At 40.1% G+C, this 24,229-nt stretch overlaps 1 protein-coding gene across 4 annotated transcripts in view; it reads right to left on the bottom strand.

Annotated features, from left to right (window-relative positions):
- The window catches only part of NSD3 (nuclear receptor binding SET domain protein 3), a 109,796-nt gene that overhangs the window by 72,534 nt on the left and 13,033 nt on the right, over positions 1 to 24,229 (bottom strand). For 3 of the 4 annotated variants that reach the window (XM_054720042.1, XM_008146161.3, XM_054720040.1), the window contains exon 2: positions 2,740 to 3,458. In XM_054720042.1, coding sequence (XP_054576017.1) covers positions 2,740 to 3,414 — 675 coding nt within the window. In that variant the 5' untranslated portion in view covers positions 3,415 to 3,458. Of the gene's footprint in view, positions 1 to 2,739; positions 3,459 to 18,200; positions 18,238 to 24,229 lie in introns of those variants that run through there. The other variant, XM_054720041.1, reaches the window with a different exon arrangement.

Below are 24,229 nucleotides of genomic sequence, written 5' to 3'. Positions count from 1 at the left end.
CAGAGGGTGGGGTGGGAACCGGGTGGAGGGGAGCTATGGGGGAAAAAAGAGGAACAATTGTAATAATCTGAACAATAAAGATTAAATTTTAAAAAATCATATAACTTAACACAAAAACAAAACAAAAAACCAATCCAATTAAAAAATGGGCAGATAATCTGAATAAGATTTCTTTCTTTCTTTTTTGTTGTTATTAATCCTCACCCCAGGATATTTTTCCATTGATCTTTAGAGAGAGTGGAAGGGAGAGGGAGAGACAGAGAGAAAGAAACATCAATGTGAGAGAGACATATAGATTGGTTACTTCCCACACATGTCCCGACCAGGGCCAGGGATCGAGCCTGCAACCAACATATGTGCCCTTGACTGGAATCAAACCTGGGACCCTTCAGTCTGCAGGTCAATGCTCTATCTACTGAACCAAACTGGCTAGGGCCATGGTTGGTAAACTGCAGCTTGAGAGCCACATGTGGCTCTTTGGCCCCTTGAGTGTGGCTCTTCCACAAAAAAACCTCAGCCTGGGCGAGTCTATTTTGAAAAATTGGCGTTAGAAGAAGTTTAAAAAATTTGGCTCTGAGTGCTCGCTTCAGCAGCACATATACTAAAAAAAAAAATTTTTTAAATTTGGCTCTCAAAAGAAATTTCAATCATTGTACTGTTGATATTTGGCTCTGTTGACTAATGAGTTTGCCGACCACTGGGCTAGAGTAAATAGATCTTTATCTAAAGAGGACATACAAATGGCCAACAGACATATGAAAAGATGCTCAATATTATTCATCATCAGGGAAATGCAAATTAAAACCATAATGAGATATCACCTCCCACCTGTCAGAATGGCTATCATCAATAAATCAATAAACCAATAAACAACAAGTGCTGGAGAGGATGAGGAGAAAAGGGAACCTGGGTGCACTGTTGGTGGGATTGTACATTAGTATAGCTATTATGGAAAATAGGATGGAGATTCCTAAAAAAATTAAAAATGGAACTGCCATACAATCCCACAATTCCACTTTCTAGCATTTATCTGAAGAAAACAAAAACACTAATTTGAAAAGATATTTGTACCCCTATGTTCACTACAGCATTACTAGTAATAGCCAATATATGAAAGCAATCTAGATAGATGTCCATCAAAGATGAATGAAGATGTGGTACACACACACAATGGAATATTATTCAGTAACAAAAAAATAAAATAAAATCTTGCCATTGGTGACAACATGGATGGACCCAGAGGGTATTATGCTAAGTGGAATAAGTCAGACAGAGAAAGACATATCAGCTAATCTATAATAATAAAAGCGTAATATGCTAATTAGACCAGAAAGCTAAATGACCTTCTGGAAGAAGCCGGGGCTGCGAGGGCTAAGCCCCTTGCACAAATTCTGTGCATCAAGCCTCTAGTCTCACCATATGTAGACTATAAAAAACACACCAAAATAAATGTATAAATAAAACAAAGCAGAAATAGACCCAAATATATAGAAAACAAGCTGATGGGTTGTCAAAAGGGAAGGGATGGGAGGATGTGGCTAAAAAATAATGTAAAAAAAAAATCATGCCTGAAGGTGCCCAACCCATATGAGGGATCACAAGATTAGGTGTTACCATGGTTCTTTCCACAGTCGTGTGACACTGATTACTAAAACAAAGAGTGTGAATAAATATGAACCAAAAACTTAAACGAGAGTGAGTCTCTAGACCTAACTACCATTTTATAAGAAATATAGGGGACAGAACTTGTTAAATGATGCCATTGGGAAGCAATCAACAAAATCCAGAATATGAAACCTCTGAAGGAGAAATACCCAGTTTCTTTAATAAATACGTTGTAAAAAAAAAAAAAAAAGCAGTGAGGGGAACTTGTTGATTTAAGAAGTCCTAAGAAACTTATCTACCAGATGCTATGTATGGGCTTTGTCTAAATTCTGCTTTCAACCTATAAACTGAAAAGCAAACGTACACCTTAAGTTACCTAAGAAGGGTAACCCTTCTAAAAAGTGTGCCTGGAGTTTTAATCAATATATACAAAAACAAACTCTGATTTTAATAAAAAGAGGTCCTTTATTGCTTTAGGTTATTTTGTAGCAAACACAATAGTAGTGAGTGCTAAATCTAGGAATCTAGTATCTACTGGCAAAAGTTGTTCTAAAAAAACAAAATAAACAATATAATTAAACATCTTCTCTTTGCCTTTACTCTTCATCTTCAGAAATAAGTTTATTAGAAGCAAATAAAAATAAAGTAAGGCGCCGAAACCGGTTTGGCTCAGTGGATAGAGCGTCGGCCTGCGGACTCAAGGGTCCCAGGTTCGATTCCGGTCAAGGGCATGTACCTTGGTTGCGGGCACATCCCCAGTAGGGGGTGTGCAAGAGGCAGCTGATCGATGTTTCTCTCTCATCGATTTTTCTAACTCTCTATCCCTCTCTCTTCCTCTCTGTAAAAAAATCAATAAAATATATATAAAAAAAATAAAGTAAGGCATTAGACAAAGAAACATAAAAAGCAAGTTCTTAGTGCCACATGTTTTATAATATTGTTTCTCTCTAATGATGTCCATTCATTTATTCAACAAATATTTTCTCAGCACTTACTATAATAGTCTAAGCTCCTTATTAGACATTAGAAGAAGTTACCAGAAATATTTAAAGAGATAAAAACTGAAAAACAGCTCTAGGATTTCCAGTAAATATGAAACATTACAAAATTTTTCAAAAAGATGTTTCAACTTACATTTTGTTCCTCTGGTTCTAATTTGGGGATTTTGTGTGACTTTCGCTCTTCAGATCTAGATGAGTCATGCTTGTTGCTTTTTTTCCTCTTTTCCTTTCTGCTTTCATGTTTTGACTTTGTGTGCTCACTTGCCTGTACTTCATTTAAAAGGTCTCCACAGAGGGAAGACTCAAACAATTCCCTGCCATTCTGGATAGTTTTGGTTATTTTCAGTTTAATTTCAGGTGAGCCAGTCTTCTTTGGAATCACAGTTTGTGGTACCGAAGGAGGAGGTGGTAGCTGTGGAGGAGAAGGTTTTTCCAGAATTTCATGTGGTCTTGTGTTTGGAATTTCTGAATGGTAATAGTCAGTGGGGCTAAAGTTTCTAACTGCACCAAAGCCATTGGCTGATCCATTGGGATACTGATTATAAGACTGGTATTTGGTTTGAGTTTCATACATGCTGATTGATGATGGATAGCCATTTGTGAGTGGAGGAAGATCTTCTGTTGTAGGTGCATACTGAAAGCCTTGCTGCAAGGTAGCTTCATATGGTGTATGGCCACCATCTTCAACAATGTCACTGCTGTTATCAAAGGCATCCTCCTGACGGATGTTGGCGGAGTCAATGAGTTGAGGTGGTTGCTGAATTGTGTTTCCCATGATCCCTTGCATGAAAGAGAAAGAGAAATCCATTGTTCTGCTCCAGCATCCTTAACTTTCCCTTTTTCTCATCGGGCCTAAAATTTTAAAAGGGGAGATTAAAAGGTATTAATATCCTCACAAACTAAAAGCTAATTAATTGAAAAAGTATTAAACTAAAATATTCTGAACCCAATTTTCATATCCAGATATGCAGAAACACTAAATATTTTTAAAACAGGTAGCCAATATAATTGTAACACAACATAAATACATTTTTATCTTAAAGTCTCATATGCTTCAAAATCTCAATTACTTTCACAATAACCGTAGTGCAATTTTTATTCTCTTTGCAAACATGCAAGATAGCTTTCTGTTTCCCAAGTCAGAGATCATAATTCTAATGTTAAACCTGGTATTTGTAATATAAGCAGCTCAGACACACATAAATTAGGTCCCTCAAAGCTTCCTTTAAATCATTTATGTTTTGTCCAGTGGTTCTTTTGTTATTACAAAAAGACTAAAATCTATTACAAGTATCTGTATATATAAAACCCTAATATGCAAATAGACCAAAAGGCAGAACCACCAAACAACCGATTGCTATGACCTGTGCTGACCACCAGGGGGTGCGCATGGAACATGGTGGGTGTTGGCCATGGTGGGATGGTGGAGCAGGTGAGCAGGGGCTCCAGACCACGGCAGTGTGCTGGTCGCTGTCATCGGGGCGAGCCTGTGGTAATTACTGAAAATTCTTTGCTCCCATGTGCGTGGCCCCGCCTGGCACTCTCACCTGCTTCCAGTGCGGGCCCTGCTTGCACCCGCTGCCAGCCCCGATCACACGAGGGCTTCTCCACCTCCCCCTGCTCCTGAGGGATGATAGGGGTTGGCAGCTGCCTCTCACACCCACTGCCAGCGATGGCCCTGCTCGCACCCGCTGCCGGGCACCCACTGCAGGCGCTGGGTGCCGATCCCAATCACTCTGCACCGTCAGCAGGTGAGAGCAGGGCTGGCGCCATCAGGGCGGTGGCAGGAGCAGGGCTGCTGGCAGAGAGGGGACCGGGGACTATGGCAGGAGGGGCCAGGCAGGGGCGAGGAGGATAGGCTGAGACCCGCCCCTTTGCCCATGGCAGCCTCGCAGCCCACAGTTCCTTTCAAGGTGCAACTGGGCCCCTAGTTTTAAATATCCTATATAGTAAAAGCCTAATATGCAAATGGACTGGTAGGTGCGGGGCGGGGCCAGCAAGTGGGCAGAGGAAGGGGACAGCGATTGGGGTGGTGGCAGGGCAATGGGGGGTGGGGCCGGCTGCTTGCCTGACAGCGCTGTCCTCCATCAACCCGCGGGTCACCTCCCGCAGAGGGAGACTAGACTGTCGGACATCCCCCGAGGGCTCTTGGTCTGCAAGAGGTCACAGGTCGGGCTGAGAGAACCCGCCCCCCCGACCGAGTGCACAAATTTTCGTGCACCGGGCCTCTTAGTAAAAGTATAAATGCCTATTGCACCCCCTTCATCATCCTCATTCTTCTATGTCATGAAAAACTACTGTAAACACCTTGCTGGGTATTCTTCCAAATCTTTCTTCATACATTTACATACAAAATTTAAAAAATAGGGTTTAGGCCCAAGCTGGTTTGGCTCAGTGGACAGAGCATCGGCCTGTGGACTGAAGGGTCCAGGGTTCAATTCTGGTCAATGGCACCTGCCTGGGGTTGCAGGCTCAATCCCCAGTAGGGGGCATGCAGGAGGCAGCCAATCAATGATTCTCTCTCATCATTGATGTTTTTATCTCTCTCTCCCTCTCCCTTCCTCTCTGAAATCAATAAAAATACCTTTTTTTAAAAAAAAAAAATAAGGTTTATTCTATGACTTGCTTATTCAACTGAATATATCCTATATATCTTTCTACATCAGCATGTATAAATTTCATGCATACTTCATTCTTTAAAGGGTTGTATTTAAACAACCGTGGTATCTACCATAATGTATTTAACCATTTGTATACTAACAATCATTTAACTACTCACAATTGTTTGAGATTATAAACAAGTCTACAGGAAACTTTCTTAAAACTGTATATTTGTGCACATATGTATTCCTATCATACAGATTTGAAATTTTGAGAGATACTGCAAAAATATTCTGTAGTTTGCACTACAGCAATTTACATTCATTCCAACAGTATGTGAAGATATCTGATTCTCTAGACTCTTGCCAGTATCTAGTTGTTTTTAACCAGTAATATAAATAGCAGAATCATCTGGGATACTTTTACAAAATGCATATGTCAAGGTCTATCTACTGATAAATATGATTCAATAAATCTGGGATCAGGCCTAGAGCATGAGTATTTTTTTAATATGTTTTTATTGATTATTTTCTTAGAGGAAGAGGAAGGGAAAGGGAGAGGGTGAAGAAAAGGGAGAGGGAAAGAGACATCAATCAGTTGCCTCCCACAAGCACCCCAACCAGGAGTTGAACCTACAACCTAACCTGGGTATGTGCCCTGACTGGGAATTGAACCAGTGACTTTTCTGATGCATGGGATAAAGCACAACCAACTGAGTCACAAAAGCCAGGGCTATAGAGCATGAGTATTTTTAAGACTACATTCCAGCCGATTCTGATGCACACTCTTTTTCGAGTCATTGCATTATAGTCATTAATTATACTCTTAAAATTAATGTATCCCATCTAGAAGATGTCTAAAGATGCCCATATTATGTAAGAATGTTATAATATAGAAAATCATGTTAGGAAATTCTCTAAGACCACACTTCTTTTTCATAAGGTTTGATGAGCCCACATCTTGAGACAGAGGATTAACAGAGTCAGGTATTATTTGGTAATTCCATAAACATTTCTTCTAGAAAGCTCTAAAGCAGAGAGGATTTCAGTACTGCATGAAGTCTTATGAACTGATTACAGATACCTGGGATACTATGAAGAAGGATTCTGATGCTATAGCTCAGTTCAATTCTGTGACTGATTAATAATGTCTACCATCTTGCCCTGCCCAGTGTGGCTCAGTTGGTTGGAGTGCTATCCTGAACACCAAAAGGTGGCAGGTTCGATTCCTGGTCAGGGCACACACCCAGGTTGCAGGTTTGATCCCCAGTCGGGTCACCAATTTTCCCTCCCTCCCTTCCTCTTCTCTCTCTCCCCCTTTCTCTAAAAAAAACAATGAAATAAAATAATAATAATAATAATAATAATAATAATAATAATAATGTTTGCCATCTTGGTTCTAGTAGGATTTACTGTAATAAGGTATGTAACCCAAAAAGCAAAAGGGGTGGGGGGATCTGACAATACACTTTTAAAGGTGTATCCAATTAAACAACTGCTGTTTATTCTGTTAGCAAATGGAAAAATAAAGTTTTTAGAAGTTCTAAAATTTCAAACAAACGTATACGAGAGCAAACAAGAAATCAAACTGCCTATACTGCTCTATAGTGGAACAGGGGGTGGAGGTATGAGAGAGCAAGCTCATTTTTTTTAGCAGCTACTCTGGGACAAGCGCTTTATACATTATCTCATTTAACTCTCATAACACCTCTGTAAAATAGGTGGCATTCAGCTGTAAGTTCTGAGATTAATTTCTTTTGTTCACGTACTTTATTCCTTAGTCACTGCCAAAATAATAACTATTCTTTAATAACCATCACTAACACTTAAATCATGCTTAGTATATGCCAGGAACCATTCTATATGCTTTACATACAATACTACATTTAATCCTCCCAACAACCTTCAGGTAGATATTAACATTAGTTCCATTACAGATGGGGCAATAGAGAACAGAGAGGTTAAATGATTTGCTTAAATGTGCAAAACTAGTTCTTAAATGACAGAACTGGGCCTCGATCAAGGCAGTCTGGTTGCAGAGTCTGATCCTAACCAGCATACAATACTGATAATGCTGATATTAAAAATTATTTATATATAGTTTAAAATTGAAACATTACTCTAATTTGACCTTTGGCAAAAATGTATAGCTCACAGACACAGAGGTATGCTCTAAAGTTCTGTAAATACACATGGGGCAACTATACAGGTGGAATTCAAAAGTTCTTCAAACTTCCAACTTAAAGGAAGGCATGTTAAATTTGACATTTGACAAGATGCAACCTATGTTTTTGGTTCTCATTCCTGTCATATTCGAGATCAGCTTCCAGATTAACCTCCCAAATTATACAGAAGTAAACTGAATCTCAAAATGAGGAAACAATCGGACAAATCCAAAATGTAAAAATTCTCTCAGACAACTGGCCTGAGCTCTTCAAAAACTACAGGTGGAAAGAAAAGAGTAGTCTAGATTTTAAAAGACAAGATTTAGACAACCCAATTCAATGCACAAACTTTGATTAAATCCTGTATTTAAACACACACCCACAGATCAAATATACATATTTTGGAGAAAACTGATAATTTTAAATATGGACTGGCTATTAAACAATGGAGCTATTAATTTTCAAGGGTATGACAATAATAGTGTTTTGTTTATATAAGAGAATGTCCTTATTCTTAGGAGAGGCATGCTGAAATATTTAAAGGGTCATGGAATACACAACTTTCAAATGGTTTAATATTTAAAAGTACATATACATAGAAGGCATAATGTTAACAACTGGCTAATCCAAGTGTGAACTGTAATATTCTTTTAACTTTCTTAAAGGTTTGAAAATGTGAAAAGTAAAATGTTGGGAAAATAAATCAATAATTTGACTAAGGTAAAGTGGTGAAGCCTGCATTAAATCTTTAAGCCAAATGGTCCACAGTATTATATTTTCTAGGAAGTCCAAGTATTAATAGAACTACACATTTTCTTATTATTCCTCCAAATAATACAATAATGCAATCAAGAGAGCAGTTTTGATTATTTTTTTAAAAGCTATTTTAGGACTATAACTAAATTCCTTTACAATGGTTTTTATAATTACAGGAACCTGGGAGCCAGCCTCCAAAGAGCAGAGATACTGATTGACATCACAGTTAACACCTTATAGAATTAGGGGGGCTCTCTAGTGAGCACAGGCTCAGAATCAAACTGCCATATTAAAAAAACAGATCCAAGGTTGGTTAGTTATGCTGACTTTAGGCAACTTAATCTCCCTAAATCTCAGTTTCCATATCAAGAAACTGTAGATACTTATAATTTTCTGTTTACCTTGTGTTGTAAGAATTAAGAGTTAATCCATGAGCAATACTTAGGACAGTGCCTGGAGTATAGTTAGAGCTCAATATCTATTGGCTAGTATCATTGAAGTGCAATGCTGGGCAGAAGAGTTTGTGAAAAACTTGAACTATGACCTAAAAGTTGTTTAAAATAGTATAACAGACCAGATAAGATTTTATGGGCAAGACTCATAAAATAATAGTGAACCTGTGGAACAGAAGGTAACTAAGAATTAAACTGTGTGACCATCCTGTATAATAAAAGCCTAGGTGGCGTCATGCCCTCACATGATGTCATCACAAGATGGCTGCCTTCACATCGTCACAAGATGGCTGGCAGGGGAGGGCAGTTGTGGGCATCAGGGGAGGACAGAGTTGGGGGCAACCAGGCCGGCAGGGGAGGGCAGTTGGGGGCGAGATCAGGCTGGCAGGGGAGGGCAGTTGTGGACAACCAGGCCGGCAGGGGAGGGCAGTTGGGGGCAACTAGACAAGCAGGGGAGGGCAGCTGGGTGTGACCAGGCCGGCAGGAGAGGGCAGTTGGGGGCAATCAGGCCAACCGGGGAGGGCAGTTGGGGGTGATCAGGCCGGCAGGGGAGGGCAGTTGGCAGTGATCAGGCTGGCAGGGGAGGGCAGTTGGGTGCGACCAGGCCGGCAGGGGAGGGCAGTTGGGGCTGATTGGCCCAGCAGGGTAGCAGTTAGGCATCAAGCAGGCCAGCAGGGGAGTGATCAGGCAAGCAGGCGAGTGGTTAGGAGCCAGCAGTCCCGGATTTTGAGAGGGATGCCCACAGAGATCAGGCCTAAACTGACAGTTGGACATCTCCCAAGGGGTCCCCGATTGGAGAGGGTGCAGGCCGGACCCCACCCCCCGTGCATGAATTTCGTGCACCAGGCCTCTAGTTGTAATTATAAAAGACATTTGAGCTGAAACCGGTTTGGCTTAGTGGATAGAGCATTGGCCTGTGGACTGAAAGGTCCCAGGTTCGATTCCGGTCAAGGGCATGTGCCTTGGTTGCGGGCACATCCCCGGTAGGTAGTATGCAGGAGGCAGCTGGTCGATGTTTCTCTCTCATTGATATTTCTAGCTCTCTATTCCTCTCCCTTCCTCTCTGTAAAAAATCAATAAAACATATTAAAAAAAACATTTGAGAAGAACAATGTTCACCAGGAAAGGAGGCATTCAGACCACAAAAGACAAGTAGGATGTGGAATTAGGTGTTTTTAACCCACTAATTTTAAAACTACTCAGTACAGGCCACCAAATAGTCTCACACCTATGTCCTCAATAAAACCCTGATAAAGATGATATATTTTAATTTTTTTATATTACTAAAGTAGTAGTAACTATAATAATAGCTAACATTTCAGGACTTACTATTGTCAATACCATCTTAACTGCTTCAGAATGGTTATATTATTTTACTCCTCATACCATCCCTTTGAGGAAATACTGTTACTACCCCATTTTACAAATGAAAAGTGAAAGCCAGCATAATTAAGTAACTTGTCCATAGGCACACATCTTGTAAATGGAGGATTCAAACACAAGCACTCTGTTCCATAGCACTGGCTTGTTAAGTAAGCTAATTTCCTACAATCCCTAGGTATATAAGGTAAATAGCAACAAAACCACAAATATTCACACTTTATACTTCAGGTGTGCTCAAGAGTTAACAATTTGGTGGGAGATACCATAATGATACTAGTCTTCCAGGTAAATGATCCCAGCACAGGCAAACAATTTATGACAAATTCTTCCTTAGACAGTTTCTAGTTTTTTTTAAAGACAAATAAATAAATCAATAAATACTTTTTTTCTTAATTTTGTTAAAGCTGTCTATAAATAGTTTTAAAGGAAAAAAGTTGAAAATTATCAACTAAAGATTTAAGGCTCTGATTTATTTACCAACTTACTCATGAGGGTAGTCTAAGAAGAAAATTTATAGAATTCTTAAGTGAAATCTTAGATACAGAGTGAAAAAAAAGGAAGCATGTCACATGATTCAGATGAACAGCTTGAGACTATAAGTATCAATTAACTATTCATGATATGTTAAATGTATAGTTTATGTCAGTTTAAAAAAACCTCAAAATGAGCAATTCTCCGATAGATCATACATACTGCTAGATTCTATCTTATAGAATTACATGCTATACTGTAAATACCGTATTTTCCGGCGTATAAGACGACTTTTTAACCCAGGAAAATCTTCTCAAAAGTTGGGGGTCGTCTTATACGCCGGGTGTCATCTTATAGGGCGGGTATATCCCAAACTCTATATTTTAACTGGAAAAGTTGTGGGTCATCTTATACGTCCAGTCGTCTTATACGCCGGAAAATACGGTACTTATTTTTCTATGCTTAACACCAGTGTTTCTCAATAAGAGAAAACTTTATATTTTACTAGAGGCCCAGTGCACAAAATCATGTGCGGTTAGGGTTCCTAGACCTAGCCTGCTATCAGGGCCATGTTCTGCCCATTCGCCAGTCCCCAGTTCCGCCCCGCTGCCGCCACCAATCAATTGGAGCCTGAGGGCTGGGAGGAGGGACCAAGAGGTCTGCCTTCGACTTGCTCGCCAGTCCACGCTGCACCACTCACCCCAGTTCCCCCGTCAGCCATCCCCTGATCAATCGGTCTGAGGGCCAGGAGGAGGGACCAAGAGGTCTGCCTTCTACCCGATAACTAGTCCCCACTGTGCCACTCACCCCGGTTCCCCTGTCAGCCATCCCCTGATCAATCGGAGCCTGCAGGCCAGGAGGAGGGACCAAGCAGTCTGCCTTCCTCCCACTCACCAGTCCCCAGTTCCGCCCCCCCACCACCACCCATCGATCAGAGCCTGAGGGCTGGGGTGAGGGACCAAGAGGTCTGCCTTCCACCCGCTCCCTCGCCCGCTCCCTCGCCCGTTGGCACTGCCACCGATTGATTGTAGCCTGGCTGCCCTGATCAGGGTGTTGGGGGCAAACCGGCCAGGATCAGGCCGGTTCACTGGCCACAATGGGTGTCATAGTGACCGGTCGGTCATTAGGTTGTTATGGTCGTGACAGAGTTACGGTCTCTGGCTTTTTATATAGATAGATTATACATCAAAATTCCTCATGTTGGTACCATTATTCAAACTTTTGGAAATCAGCAATCATTCTAAGATGTCATATAAATTGCCTACTTCTGTTTTCAGACCCATCTACCCCTTAAATACATTCTTAGGTTACTTAATTTATAAATGCAACTACAATACTTTCCTTATTAAAATTCCTCAATGACTCCTAGAGAAAGTTGAAGAACCTTGGCTTACAAAGCACACCCTCCAAGCATACGTCTTTAACCTAACGTCACTTCTATACACTAGTAATGTCAAATTTCTGAGAATTACTGCACACACTATGATTTTGTACCACTGTGCCTTCACTAATGTAATCCCTGATGCCTAATATGCCCCTTTATACATTTTTTGGCTTGACCTTTAACCAACTTTTGAGCTCAAAAAGTCATCTCCAAGTAGTAACTTAAGCTGTAAGCTAGTCTGAGTAACTTTTCTCTGTGTTTCTAAGATATACTATGCAGGCCTCTTAGAATTAATCATGAAACAACCTGTTTATGTGGTTTTCTTAAGAGCAGGAAGTAATTTTTTTCATCCATGTGCTCCAAGAACCCAAAGCCAATGCTCAGAGGAGAGGCTTAATAATCTTTTAAACTGAACTATGTAAACTTAAGGGAGTTATTACATATAAATGAAATGCTTTAAAGAGTTGTTGAGGATTTTTCCGAAGAGAATGCAAGATAATATAAATGCAATTATAATCTCCTCAGGTACTATCCTTGGCAAAATCTGACTGCTTACTTCTCCACTAATGACTGAGATTCTCCTTAGTTCTTAGCTAACTTTCCCTTTAAGGCTTAAAACACCAAGAGACTGACATGAAGTCAAATAAATTTCCAGAGAGAGTCTATTAATCCAATAAAAATCCCCAAGAGATATCATGTGATTTCCACAATTCAGAGGAAAAGGGTGGTCTTCCTTTACCCCAGAATAAACAAGGGATCCAGATGTTTCTTTTTGTGAACTGTTGCAAGGAATATTTCTCATGGTTTATGATAAATCCACAGTCTGTATGTTTCTATAGTAACAAGAAAAGAATGCATGCACACATTTTGCATTAACGAACCAGCTATGGTGGTTCTTGAAAACCTGGCATTTTTACTATTTGAAGATTTATGTGGCAAAACATTTAAAAAGAAAATTTTAAGACACATATTGTTGAAAAATTAGAGGGTCGTTTTGTTTTAAAGCAAAAAGTCTAAATTCAATATACAAATGCAAGTTTAAGTATACATTCTTTGAGGTATTACAAGATAAAGCTATCAAATATGTTAATGTACTGATTTCTAACTGAATGATTACTTACCACTTGAAAATCAGATCCTATCTATATGTATAGAAGGTTAATATGCAAAGTGCCCCCTCGGAAGTTAGACCGAGAGTTCGGGCACTCATTATGACATGCGCTGACCACCAGGGGGGTGGTGCGGAATGAAAGAAGGCCCCAGAAGGCAGCCAGAAGGCCCCGATTGGCTCTGATCGCCGGCCAGGCCGAGGGACCCTACTTGTACATGAATTTCATGCACCAAGCCTCTAGTATGGAAAATAATTTAATACATACACATATAAGCCTCCTTAAAACTTAAGCCATGACTCATATTTAACTATTGAATGTGAAGATTTCTTTTAAAGAAATATTTATTGATTTTTTTTTAGAGAGAGGGGGAAAGGGAAGGAGAGGGAGCAGTAAAGGGAGAAAAAGGGGGAGGAGAGAGAGAGAGGTGAGAAACATTAACCAGTTGCCTCTTGCATGCACTCCAACCTTGGATTGAACCCACCTCCCCAGTATGTGCCCTGATCAGGAATCTAACCGGTGACCTTTCTGTGCACAGGATGATGCTCAACCAACTGAGCCACACTGGCCAAGGCTGAATATGAAGACTTCTTGATGACAGCATCAAGGGATATTTTCATTTTATTATTTTTCCCCAAAAATATACACAGAAAAAAAGTGGAGGGGGGGAATTAAAAAATTTTCCCCCCTTGGAGAGTGATGAAGTGAGAGGGAGAGAGAAACATCAGTATGACAGTAAAACATCGATCAGGTGCCTACTGCATGTCCCCCACGAGGGATGGAGCCTGAAACCCAGGCATGTGCCCTGACCAGTAATCACACCAGTAATCTTTCAGTGCATGGAATGACACCCAATCAACTGAGCCATACTAGCCAGGGCTAATTTTAAAAAAAATATGGTCCACTATTTTCAATACACAGGTTATCAAGAGTGAAACCAGAGGCTCTTCAAAGTAAAAACGTGAAAACAATGCTTAATCTATAGGAAGAATGCTAAAATCCCCTCATGCCAGGGTTTTAAAAGAGACTCCTTTCTTTTCGGTTCTGTGTTCTACTCACATTTTAATCTAATTATATGATCAGAGTAATCTATATTGAACATTTGACTTTCACAATTTAAAAATCATTTAATTGTTAGTAATGTAATAACAACAGTGTATTATTTAAAAAAAGAAGAAGAAGAAGAAAAAGAATAGAGCCCTGCTACCATCAACAAATCAACAAATGACAAGTGCTGGCGAGGATATGGAGAAAAGGGAACCCTAGTATACTGCTGGTGGGAATGCAGACTGGTGCAGCCATTATGGAAAATAGTATGGAGTTTCCTTAAAAAATTAAATATAGAACTGCCATTTGACCCAGTGATCCCACTTCTAGGACTATATCCTAAGAAAACCAAAACACCAATCAGAAAGAATGTATGCACCCCTATGTTCACAGCAGCACAATTTACAATAGCTAAGATCTGGGAACAGCCCAAGTGCCCATCAGTAGATAAGTGAATAAAATAGCTGTGGTACATTTATACCATGGAATACTATGCAACCGCAAAAAAGAAGAATCTCTTACCCTTTGAGACAGCATGGAGGGACCTGGGAAATATTATGCTAAGTTAAATGTCAGTCAGAGAAAGACAAGTATCACATGATCTCACTCATATGTGGAATCTAAGCAACAAAATAAACTGATGAACGAATGATCCAGAGACATGGAAGCATGGAACAGAGTGTGGAATCTCAGAGGGAAGGTCGGGGAGGGTTTGTCGGTGGGAATTAATCAAGATACCGTTATTTAAAAAAAAACAACAAAACAAAACAGAAGGCAGAAGGAAAAGAGGAAGGCCAAATTTGAGATGGATTGATTCCATAACAGAAGCCATAGGCATGAGTCTACCAGAGTTGAGCTGAGCAGAGCTGTTCAGGATAGAACACTGTTGACATCACTCATTCATAGGGTCTCCAGGAATCGGAGCTGACTCAAAGCACAGTAACACACACACACGAGATGAATATTTTTAATCCAAACACACACATTTAAAAATCAGCAAACACAAACTGCTATTAAGTATGAACAGGATGCAAATTACACTAAAAAAAAAAAAATCAATGTTCTTCCAGAGCAAGCCTTTCTACATTTTAACAACAACAAAAATTGTGGGTGAGGGTGGGGGTTATGGAAAAAAAAAAAAAAATCAATCACTCGTTTCTAAGAACTTCACCACGCCTATAGAGTACCAAAAAGGAAATGAACAACAATGTTTACCTTTTAATCACTAAAAGCAGCTAGAATTGATAGTATCTAATATACCTCTGCTATAGACCAAGAGCAATAACTGAATTTGGTACAGTGACTACACAACTCTATGTCAATCTTTGAAACAAAAAGGATCCTGCTTGGAAATCTTTGTCAAGGAAATACAAACAACATTACAAATGTAAGTAGTTGTTCCATTTGTCTTCAGATGATCTTATCCTTTGAGGGGACAAAAACCATATCAGATTACAATATTTACTATTTTATCCACAAACAAAAGAAAGCACTTTTAACAGCATCCAAGTGCTATACAGTTGCTAGTTACAATTATCCATAAAAGTTTTAACCACAGTGGTATAGAAGCTAATTATTTCTGAATAAAATGTGAGCATTTTCTTCCCTCAAATTTGTTTAATTCCCATAGTAATACAGATGCTTGGACTTCTGAGACTTTGAGACCATTGTGTAATGATATTAACTCTAGAGATACTTAACAAATTTTTAGTTTCCTTATTACTTTTAAAAAAATATTTTTTATTGATTTTCGAGAGGAAGAGAGAGGGAGAGAGAGAATCATTGACTGACTGCCTCTTGAACGCCCCACACTGGGGATCGAGCCCGCATCCCGGGCATATGCCCTGACAGGGAATCGAACTGTGAAATCCTGGTTCACAGGTCAACACTCAACCACTGAGTAACACAGGTTGGGCCTTATTACTTTTTAAATGAATATGTGAGGAGTCAAAATTATAAGTTTTGAAAAGGTGGCTTGTCAAACTTTTGAATCATTTAAAGAGGTTTACATTCTGGATGAGGCTTTTTGAAAGATTAATGCTATGATTTAGGGGAAAACATTTTCTTTTCTGAGCTACTTTCAGCATTTATATTAATAAAATATCAATTCTCCAAATGACAAAGGGCATAGTATGTTAAGTAAATGTTCTATATTGGTAAACCTTATCTGGGTATCTTGACTTAAAGGTACTTTCCGAGTAGCCTTTTAAAAAGGACTCTAAGCTACTGACTAATTTCTACATTAAAGAGGAAAATCTGCTTGCTTTAAAAACAATTCAGGAGAGAATATATTCCCTTTATATTTTCACATGACTGAACTCACTTATCCACAAGACATAAAGCAATTCATGTCACTTTAATATAATCACTAATAGCATGCATCCAAATCAAAGTGCTCTCACTCTGTCTATATATAATAAACGCAAAAGGTATCAATAGAAGATGTTCTTCTACAACAGGATTTGCTATAAGACATTTGCTCATTGAGGAACTAAGCAAAAGCATAAAATTGACCATTCTCTTCAATAAAATGTGGATTTGATGCTTAAACAATAAAAACAAAGCAGAAATAAATATTGGTGGTATTTACTCTTCTTCTTCCTTCTGTTAAGGCACAGTATTTTGTCATACTTTCTAAAAGACACAGTAATATTCCTACAGAATGCCCTGTAATATTCCTATAGAATGCCCTGCTAATCTACCAATTTTACTCAATTTAAATAAGAATGTTCTCACAAAAGGCTACATATTGTATATTTCCATTTATATGAAATGTCCAGGATAGGAAAATCTGTAGAGACAGAAAAAAAATTAGAGGCTGCCAGGGGCTAGAGGAGGGAGAAATGGAGGGTGATTGCCAATGGATATAGGATCTCTTTTTGTGGTGATGAAACCACAGAAATGTACCCTATAAAGGGTGAATTGTATAGTAATTATGTGTGAATTATAGCTTTTAAAAAATGCTCCAAAAGAAATCAAGAAAGCAGTTACATGTTTCTCAACAATAAAGTGCACAATATCCATTCAAAAAATTACTGGTGTCAACACAGACATTAAATGTGCTTAAAATAAACTTTATACTTATAAAGCTATAGTAATTAAAATATGAGGTATTGGACCTAATATATGGTGTTGGAAGATGATTTGACTTTGGGTGGTGGGCATACAATGCAATATATAGATCTCGTATCCTAGAAATCTATGCCTGAAACCTGTATGATCCTTTTAACCAATGTCACCCCCAATACATTTAATTAAAAAATTAAATTAAGACAGTAGTTGAATAGTGTGGGGGGAAATAAAGTCTGTAACACTAAAAAAAAAAAAAAAAAAAGCAAACCAGTAAAAATCAATCAATCAATAAATATTTTTTAAAACACACACATAAAAATAAAATATGAGGTACTGGTAAAGGAGCAGACAATGAAACAGAATAAGATCTAGACAAAGACTAAGCCTATATAGGAACTTAGTATATAACAGAAGAACTAGATATTAGTGAGGAAAGGACAGAAGATTCAAAGAATGGTACTAGAAAATGGCTTGTCAATATAGAAAAAAATTATATCTTCACCATATAATATACCAAACTCCAAGTGGTTTAAAGACCAAACAAGAAAAGTAAAACTTAAAAACTTTTAAGAAAAAACAAAAACATAAAACAAGAATACATCTTTATGAACTCAAGGTGGGGAAGGATTTCTTAAACAATACATAAAGAGTACAACCCAAAGGAAATAATAAACCTGTTCTGTAGAGCACTGACAGAACTTATAAAGAAAAACAGAAAAGAAAAAAAAAAAAACCCACAAATTTAATAACCTCCCATGGCTCTCCATACCTTAGGATAAAAATCCAAAAGCAGAAGATCTTTCTTGATTTGGCCCCTGTGAACTTGTTCAGCCTCCTCTCCTGCTGCTTTAGCTTTCCCACCTTGCCCTCCACCAATCTAACATTTCCTCTCATCAACCACTCATCCTTTAAGAGTCTATTTAGATGTGTTAAAATATTCCAAGAAACTTTTCCAGATTGCCCCCTCACACATCACACACCCTCTGAAGGCAGGTCAAGTACCCTCTCCTGCTGGCATAGCATTCTACCTCTACTCTACCATAGCACTTAATACATTGTACAGGGCCATCTTGACCTAAAGGAAGGGTACGCGTGTGTGTAAATGAACATGATCCTAAAACATCTGTAAGAAATAATAGCAAAATACTTTATTACATCAATTCTGGATACCAGCTGCTGTCTGTTAATTGCCCTCTGTAGGCTGAGGCAATGTTGGGCCAAAGTTCATGCCAGCTCCTCCCTCCTTCTCATTTTGCTGCTGCTAACTTTTGGGAAGGAGAGCAAAGTCAGGCTGTCCCCATCCCAACCTACACAGGCTTCTCTAATAAAATATTTATTGAACACCTACTATTTACCAGATACTGGACTAAGCACAAAAGTTATAGGGATGAAAATTTAGACATGCTTCCTACAATCATACATTATTACTGGAGACAGGAAAGCAATAAAGGAAAAGTGCAGGAGATGAGGCTCAGAAATTGATCCTGGTAAGGTTTGTTTATTCATTTCATATTGAGTGCCTGTATTATGTTTAATCCTAAGGACTAGAGATAAAAGATAAGCAAGACAGAGGCCCTGCTGACAGCAAGGGACAAGTGCCCTGGATGACAAAAGAAAATTTTCGGGTTGAGAAGCTAGGGGATGTGAGAACAGAGAGGATGCAAGGGGCTCCAACATTTCCAGCCTTAGGAAACAAAAAGTCCTAACCTGTGGGAAGGGAGAGGAGTGCCTTCCCTACATTAAACTAAAAGCATTTTCAATTCTGTTAAAAACTTTCTTGGCTTCTTAATATCACAGCTTCCAAATGATCTAGTTTATTAGAAAGGCCTTTCTTGATATGTTACAAAACCAAATTATAAGTATTTAATGAAAGCATACAACTTAATTCAAGAAAATAAAAACAACTTAGATGCCAGAGAATATAGAAAGACTGAAGTTTATTTTGAGGACATGGAACTACTTCATCTCTGAATCCCCAGGCCAACTCTAATACCTGGCACATTATCAATAAACAAATGAATCATAAACAGAATGGAGTACAATAGTTAGGGGGCCATAGGATTGGATTAACAACTAAAATATACACCAATAAAAGAATAACATGCAAATTAACCATCACTCCACTACACTAAGCCACGCCCACCAGCCATCAGGAGTGAGTATGCAAATTAACCAACCAAGATGGCGGCCAGCCACAGAGCTGGAGCAAGCAGGAGGCTTGGGTTGCCCCGACAACAGAGGAAGCCAACCTTCCCACCCACCCTGGCCAACCCTGGCCTCCGCTCAAGGCTACAAAGTTTCAATTATAGAAGATAAATAAATCCCAACAAAAATGGTGGCAGCCACGGAGCTGGAGAGAGCAGGAGGCTTGGGTTGCCCCTGGCGATGGAGGAAGCCAATCTTCCTGGCCTGCCCTGGCCTCCGTTCAAGTCTACAAAGTTTCAATTATAGAAGATAAATAAATCCCAGATACCAGGGCCTCCGCTTGGGTTGCCAGGGGGCATGGCCAGCCTGCAAACCACCACAGGCCCCTCGCCCAGGCTGCCCCATGCCCCAAGGGAACCCTCACCCTGATCCGGGACACCCTTCATGGCAAACCAGCTGGCCCCCACCCATGCACCAGGCCTCTATCCTATCTAATAAAAGAGTAGTATGCAAATTGACCATCATGCCAACACACAAGATGGCTGTCCCCATGTGCACACAAGATGGCCGCCACGGGAGGGCAGTTGGGAGGGACCAGGCCTGCAAGGGAGGGCAGTTGGGGGCAATCAAGCCTGCAGGGGAGGGCAGTTACGGGTGACCAGACCAGCAGAGGAGGGAAGTTGGAGGCGACCGGGTCTGCAGGAAAGGGCAGTTTGGGGGGGACCCAGGCCTGCAGGGGAGGGCAGTTGGGGGGGGACTAGGCCTGCAGGGGAGGGCAGTTAGGGGTGACCAGGCCTGCAGGGGAGGGCAGTTAGGGGCAAACAGGCTGGCAGGAGAGCAGTTAAGCATCAATCAGGCTGGCAGGGGTTTGGTGGGTGATCAGGCTGGCAGGCAGAAGCAGTTAGGGGCAACCAGGAAGGAAGGCAGGCGAGCAGTTGGGAGCCAGTAGTCCTAGATTGTGAGAGGGATGTCTAACTGTCCATTTAGGCCCGATCCTACTGGGATTGGGCCTAAACGGGCAGTCAGATATCCCTCGAGGGGTCCCAGATTGGAGAGAGTGCAGGCTGGGCTGAGGGACACCCTCCGCCTGAACAAATTTTGTGCACCAGGCCTCTAGTATTTAAATATGAACTAATAGTCATTATGTAATTAGTATTGCTAAAATCCCATGGGCTTTTTGTTAACACTATGCATTTAGAACTAATTGTACAGATTTGCTTTTTCATTCCTAAGAAAGGCCATGAATAAAGCTAGAAAATATCTGCACTTTGATTATTTATATGTCCAACACAAAACCAAACTAGCAGAAGAAAGATTGGGTAGCTCAGAAGGTAAGCTTCCTCAGAGCACAGGAACAAGCTGCTGAGAGCTAAAAAACCAACCACATTTTCTATGATGATTTTTCATATAAAGACAATAATAAACTTATTGGCCAAGCTAAAAAAAAAGATTATGTGTCCTTTTATTACTAAAATATTTAAGATTTTCGATTCCTAACAACTGAAATCTCTGGGTCACATGGATTTTTGTCTGATTTTCACAAAAATATGTAGGGGAGGAGAAAATTTGCAGTGGTAAAGACAGCACTATAATAAGAACCATTTTTCAAAGTCTGTTCATTTAAAACATATAGTCGTCACAGTTAAAAAGCCCTTATAACTATCCAAAAGAACTATATTAAGCCAATATTTTTCCTAATGAATAACCTCTAAGTGGAAATTTATTTTACAAAAAAAAGGCTTTTGTTCACATCTTAAAACATTGTTTAGCTACTTTAAAATATGTGTAGCAATAGATAAGTAAAAATAAAGTCCTTTCTACACTTACCATGCTGGCATTTCAAAATCAGAATTAAACCACTAATCTAATAATAGGGCAATATGTAAATTGGTTGGGATGCCATCACATAACAACCAATCAGCAGGCTGCTTGTGCAGCAGGAGCAGGTGGGCAGGGACTTGCAGCATCAGTGGGTGGGGACTTGCGCCACCCGGGGACGTGAGGCTCGTGCCCCCGACCCCAGCAATGGGCCCGGGAACATGAGACTTGCATTCCTGCCTCCTGTGCCGGCCTAGGGACTTGAGGCTTGCGTCCCCGACCCCGACAATGGGCCCAGGGACATGAGGCTGGCATCCCCGTCCCTGGCAACAGGCCCTGGGACGTGAGGCTCACATCCCCGCCCCGGCAACAAGCCTGGGATGTGAGGCTCGCATCCCTGCCCCCTGCACCCGCCTGGGGACTTGAGGCTTGCATCCCCACCCCTGGCAACAGGCCCGGGGATGTGAGGCTCGCATCCCCACCCCCTGCGCTGGCCCGAGGACATGAGGCACACATCCCCGACCCCGGCAACAGGCCCCCCAGAATGTGAGGCTCACGTCCCCATCCCCGGCAACAGGCCCAGGGACATGAGGCTTGCATCCCCGCCCCCGGCAAAAAGCAAATAGCAATATTAAAATATTTCCTCTAATTAATTCCCTTTTAATGTGCACGAATTTTGTGCACCAGGCCACTAGTTTACTATAAGAAATATTTACTACAAGAAAAATTTGATCTCCAACTATTCTCAGATAACTCAAACAAGTATCAGCCAAATATTGCTTATATCAGTTAAAGTGACTATGTCTGCTACACAGTGATGTTCATTCATAGATCATAAGTCAAAACAATACACTGGACAATAAGAACTTGGCAGTTCTCTTTCAATTCCAACCAATGGCATACAAATGACTTTTAGTAAATTCCTTAATCTCTGCCTAAGAGATTAGAAAATGAAGCTACTCAAAAACTGACCATGGATACATATTCTCATATCTGTGTCATTTTGTCAACTCTATTGCATTAGTGGATAGGATTTAGTTAGTACATGTGTGTATGTCTGGACAAAAGTTTCTTTTTAAAATAAGAGTTCCCAGAGAAACATTTCTATATGAAATCATAACTAGTCATCTTAAATTACTCAAATCAACATCACCAAGTAAATAATTCTCTAAGTAAATAATCAAAAGCTGAGTCTCACCTTGCCTATTCCCAGACTCCAAGTGGCATGATACTCCAGATATGTATCTTAGCCCTCATAGAGCCCTTTTTTTTGTTTTGTTTATGACATAGTTCATTACTGAACACCAACTATGTACCAGACCCTGTTCTACGTCCTAAGAAATCAAAGGAAAGAGATTCTGGTCTCATGAACAAGAAAATTTCAGACAGTGTTAAGCAAATAAAACAGGGTAATATGATACAGTGACTGGGGGGCTACATTGTTATAAAAAGGATTAATGGGATAAAAACCAGGAATTGATCATACAGAAAGACTGGAGGAAAAGAAGTGAAGACATCATCATCACACATGTCTTTTATTTTCTATCGAGTTCTCTTTGTTTCAGAGGCTTCTGAGGTATGGCTATAGTAAAATGACTTAAGAAATAGTTTTGTCAAGTATTCCATGTAATTTAAAAAGCTTAAACTTTAAATATGTTTTTATTGATCTGAGAGAGAGAGGTCAGATGCCTCCTGTACACACTCCAATTGGGGACTGAACCTGCAACCTAGGTATATGCCCTGACTGGGTGGCCTCTCAGTGCATGGGACAACACCCAACCAATTAATCCACACTGGCTAGGGCTAGAGCAACACTATTTTTAAAAGCATAACGGTACTACTCCAGAATCTACTTAACTCTATTATCATCACCCCAAATATTTTCTGAAACTTTTACATAAAATTTTTCTACTAAAAATTTGCTATAAAAGGATAATGGTCAAGGATATTAAAATATCCTATATGAGGAAGTGACCTGCATGAAATGAAACACAATTACAAAATTCAAAAATCTGTATCTGATTTTGGTGAACCAGAAACATTGTCACTAAATACAATCACACAATTTTCACTTGACCATGATTCCACCAAGTTACACACCATTTTAAGTTGCTTTGTCAAACTTATTTTTTCCTGACTAAACCACATTACTATTGAACTGCCTGTATCAATGTAAAACTTAATAGTAAAACACCCTATTTTCCTTGTCTATTTGGCTTAACCTCAACTTTCTTCACTTTATTCTTGACCACACCCATCAATAACAAACGTGGTGTTACCACTTGAAGAAAATTTACATTATTTTCCAATCCCTTACATCAAGGTATTGTGTAGGAAGCTGTTATAGGGTTAAGCCTCGGGCTGACCTGAGCTGGCAAAGTCGCAAATAAGTCCCAACCTGGAGGGCACAGTCCTCTAAGCATAATTAAGCTTGATCTTGTGACTGCTCCCTAGATCTTTCCTGGGTAGCTAGTGGGCTGTGGGCGGGGCAGCAAGTGCTGCCAAAACAAGTGAAACTTACAAGAACACTGTCAATTGCCTTGTTTGTCCCTGACAATAAATAAAGCCTCAGCTTTGCGGTCTGGATCTGTCTGTGGCCTCAAGGCACAGAAGATCCACCTAGACCCAGCTTTTTCTCTTTGTCTATCATTTCTCCATCCTTCATTGCCCCCGCTCAGGCTCGCCGAACCCTTGGCTGTGCTGGCACGGCACAGTATTGTCTCACACTGAAAATTACTACAAACTAAGTAACACATCAGTCATCCTGTTCTATTCACTATGAAATCTAGTAAACTAACAAGTTCACCCACATATTGTCCTACCTCTTTCCCCAAAACACTTAAATTATAATAAAACTAGAGGCCTGGTGCATGAATTTGTGCATTGGGTGGGGTCCCTCAGTCTGATCAGAGGATCGGGGCCAGCCGACTGCGGGGAGGGACCGCAGGAGGTTGGCCAGCTAGGGGGAGGGACCATGGAAGGTTGGCTGTGGGAGCGTACTGACCACCAAGGGGCAGCTCCTGCATTGAGCGTCTGCCCCCTGGTGGTCAGTGTGTTGTCATAGTGATCACTCAACCTGTCGTTCGGTTGACCCGTCGTAAAGGTTGCTTAGGCTTTCATATATATATATATATGTATATATATATATGTTTCCTCAGTTTGGTTTTTAAAACTTTGCAAATGTTCACATTTTACTTTCTTTTCCCTTGTAGTTTTCATTC

This window comes from Eptesicus fuscus, chromosome 8, assembly GCF_027574615.1.
Source record: "Eptesicus fuscus isolate TK198812 chromosome 8, DD_ASM_mEF_20220401, whole genome shotgun sequence".
In the NCBI taxonomy this organism is placed as follows: domain Eukaryota; kingdom Metazoa; phylum Chordata; class Mammalia; order Chiroptera; family Vespertilionidae; genus Eptesicus; species Eptesicus fuscus.
The sequence above is the reverse complement of the archived record's forward strand: the minus strand, read 5'-3'. Positions and strand labels throughout refer to the sequence as shown.